General features: G+C 37.5%; 1 protein-coding gene across 4 annotated transcripts in view; it reads left to right on the forward strand.

Moving 5' to 3' along the window:
* ZNF300 (zinc finger protein 300) overlaps positions 1-3,022 on the forward strand; it is a 7,608-nt gene that overhangs the window by 2,052 nt on the left and 2,534 nt on the right. Inside the window, exons 2-3 of one of the 4 annotated variants that reach the window (XM_019633000.1) lie at positions 2,287-2,413; positions 2,613-2,748. In XM_019633000.1, coding sequence (XP_019488545.1) covers positions 2,287-2,413; positions 2,613-2,748 — 263 coding nt within the window. Of the gene's footprint in view, positions 1-2,286; positions 2,414-2,612; positions 2,776-3,022 lie in introns of those variants that run through there. The other 3 variants (XM_019633001.1, XM_019633003.1, XM_019633004.1) reach the window with 3 other exon arrangements.

Consider the following 3,022-nt stretch of genomic DNA (forward strand, 5'->3'; position numbering starts at 1 on the left):
ATTGAAACATTCAAATATCTTTAATAAAGCAATACCAGAACATGAGAATTATCTATTAATTTTCCTATCAGAAAGGATATCCTCTACATTCCACACTTACTATATTTTTCATGTTGCTGTTCTACCGATCAGAAGACTATAATTGACTAATGCACAAAAATATTTTTAACTTAACATGAAATTTATTTTATTCTCTATAACCTTTACTCATTCTTGAGTCACCAATATATGTCATATGCACTGGCTAGCTGTGGAATATCTCAAGAAGATTTAGGCATGTTTCTTTGATGGAGGAATGCAGAGAAAAATGGCGTAAACAATGTGGAAACCAACACTGACACATGAAAGCTCTATAATAGACATGAAAGCAAGGAACTGTTACAGCAGAGAGCAGGGAGCAACTAGGAAGCTGGGAATAGGCTTAAAAGATTATTGAACTTGGGATCATGAGGGAACTAGCGTGAGGATAAGAAGCAGCATTTGCAAAAGTGGAACAAGCAGAGTGATTCTAGGAAGAGGGAACATTTGAGGCAAACTACAGTGGAGGATGCTTCATGGAAAGTTTGACCATGGGTGGTGTCAAAGTAATAAGATATAAAAGATCTTGTTTATATTATAATATCAAGGACACTGTGGAGCACAGTGGTCAAGAACCCAAGCTATCCAATCAGAACACCTGCTTTTAAATCTGAGTTAATCAATCATGTAGTCAGTGTGTAACCTCTGGCAAGTAGTTAGTTAAGCACTGTAAGCCTCAATTTTCTCAAACGTAAAATGGGAAAATTAATAGGGTTATTAAGAGGACAAACTAAGCTTGGTGGTGCGAATATGGGGCTTAGTGTGGGATGAGAGAGACCGTAAGATTGAGATGAGACTATTTGTGTATGCAAGGATGGATCCAAAGGAGGAAGTTAAGGAGGAGGCTGTTGATATTTGAAACAATACTTAATTGTTTTCATTCTTAAAGTAATATTTGATAGTAGTGGAATATTTCGGAAAAAACCTGAAAAGTCATTTACAATAATACAGATCACTCAGATTCCGCTACTAGATAATAACTATTGTGAACATAATGGTGACATAATTAAAATAGTCAGTTTACCTCCAGAAATACCTTATGGCTCTACACTTACCTAAGTCCTTTATTTTAATGCCATGTCAATAATTCGCTGTGGTGCTTTCATGAATGTTTCCAGCACATGTTTTGTTAAGCCTGTTGTTCAGTATTTCTATTGTCATTGATCTATTTCATTTTATTACTAGCTATTGCATATACATATACAGGAGAATTGTAAGATTTAGGAGAAGCTAAGATTATTTTCCTATAGAATGAGGGGATTAGATTATGATCTTCAAGAACTCTGACATTCTGTGCTTCTCTAAATGTGGCTTTTCTCTTTTTTAATGTCATACTCAAAAAGGCCTTCTCTAGAATTATTAATAAAAATTCTCCAATACTTTTTTGTTACTTTTATGGTCTTGGGTATTTTTTAGAGTTTAAGTTTTTGCTCCATCCAGAATGTATTTTTTCTATTTTCCCAGACATAAGGAATGGTTAGTTTGCCAGGGCTGCCACAGCAAAATATCACAAACTGGGCGGATTAAACAACAGAAATGTATTCTCATGGTTCTGGAGGCTAGAAGTCAAAACTCAAGGTGTCAGTGGGGTTGGTTCCTTCTAAGAGCTGTGAGGGAAGGATCTGTTCCGGGGCTTTCTCCTTGGTTTGTAGATGGCCACCTTCTCCTCATGTCCCTTCATATCATCTTCCATCTGTGTCTATTTGTTTCTCTGTTCAAATTTCTCCTTTTGATATGGGCATCAGTCGTATTGGATTGTGGTCCACCCTAATGCCCTCGAATAACTAATTACATCTGCAATGACCCTATTTCCAAATAAGGTTACATTCTGAGGCACTGGGGGTTAGGATTTCAACATATGGATTTTCAGGGGATACAATTCAGCCTGTAACATATGGATTCAATATTATTCTTTTCCCATTGACTATCCAATTGTTTCAGTACTTGTCATTGAATAATCCGTCTTCCTATTAGTTATTTGAATGCTGCCCTTGTCACTTATTAAATTACCATTTGTATATAGGTAGGCATTTCATGATTAACCTCTTCTGTTTTCCTGATCTGCCTGGCTTTTCTTGCTAAAGACAGGATTTTACATTTTTCTCCCAAATACCATGATAGAAAACTAGGTGTAGGTATAGTTGTACATACTATGGTAGAAACGATGGGAATGATCCCTTCAGATTAAACAGGAATATACTGTTACAGGGGTTAGTGTCATTCAAGGATGTGGCTGTGGATTTCACCCAGGAGGAGTGGCAACAACTGGACCCTGCTCAGAGGACCCTGTACAGGGATGTGATGCTGGAGAACTACAGCCACCTGGTCTCAGTGGGTAAGGATGCCTTCCCTGCATAACTCAGACTTGTACAATCAAGTGCCTTTCCTTATCAGGTGCTATGGTTAGGTGGTTCCTGGCATGTATAATGACTTTTATGATCTTCATTCCTCCCCACATAGAGGTCATTACTTTGCTAAGTGCCAACTGGACGCTTCATTGTAGACTTAAACTGCACCTTCTCTTCTTTCTTTAGTGCAATCTGTCCCAATTCCTCTGTGGTTTCCATTCAATAGGGCATCCAGTTTCCAAACCAGATGTCATCTCCAAGCTGGAACAAGGAGAAGATCCATGGATCATAAAAAGGGACCTGTCAAATTGGATCTATCCAGGTGAAAATCAGGCGGATGGGAGACAAGGGAAGTGAAATAGTAGTTTTTTTCATTGATTGGTGCCCGAGGCTTATGTTTCTATCCTTACTGAAATCTCTTGCTCTTTGATCCCACGCTGAGAGTTTAGTAAGCATTCAACAAATAATTAATCACTTCAGTAATTGTGAGTCTTTATAGGGGAGAGCTATTTCTTATTGATTCTCAGTCTCTGTTATATACATATATTGCATAATGCCTTTTATGAAAAGGCTTTAAGACAATAGAAAGCAAATTC

Source organism: Hipposideros armiger, unplaced genomic scaffold (genome assembly GCF_001890085.2).
Source record: "Hipposideros armiger isolate ML-2016 unplaced genomic scaffold, ASM189008v1 scaffold_1225, whole genome shotgun sequence".
Taxonomy (NCBI): Eukaryota; Metazoa; Chordata; class Mammalia; order Chiroptera; family Hipposideridae; genus Hipposideros; species Hipposideros armiger.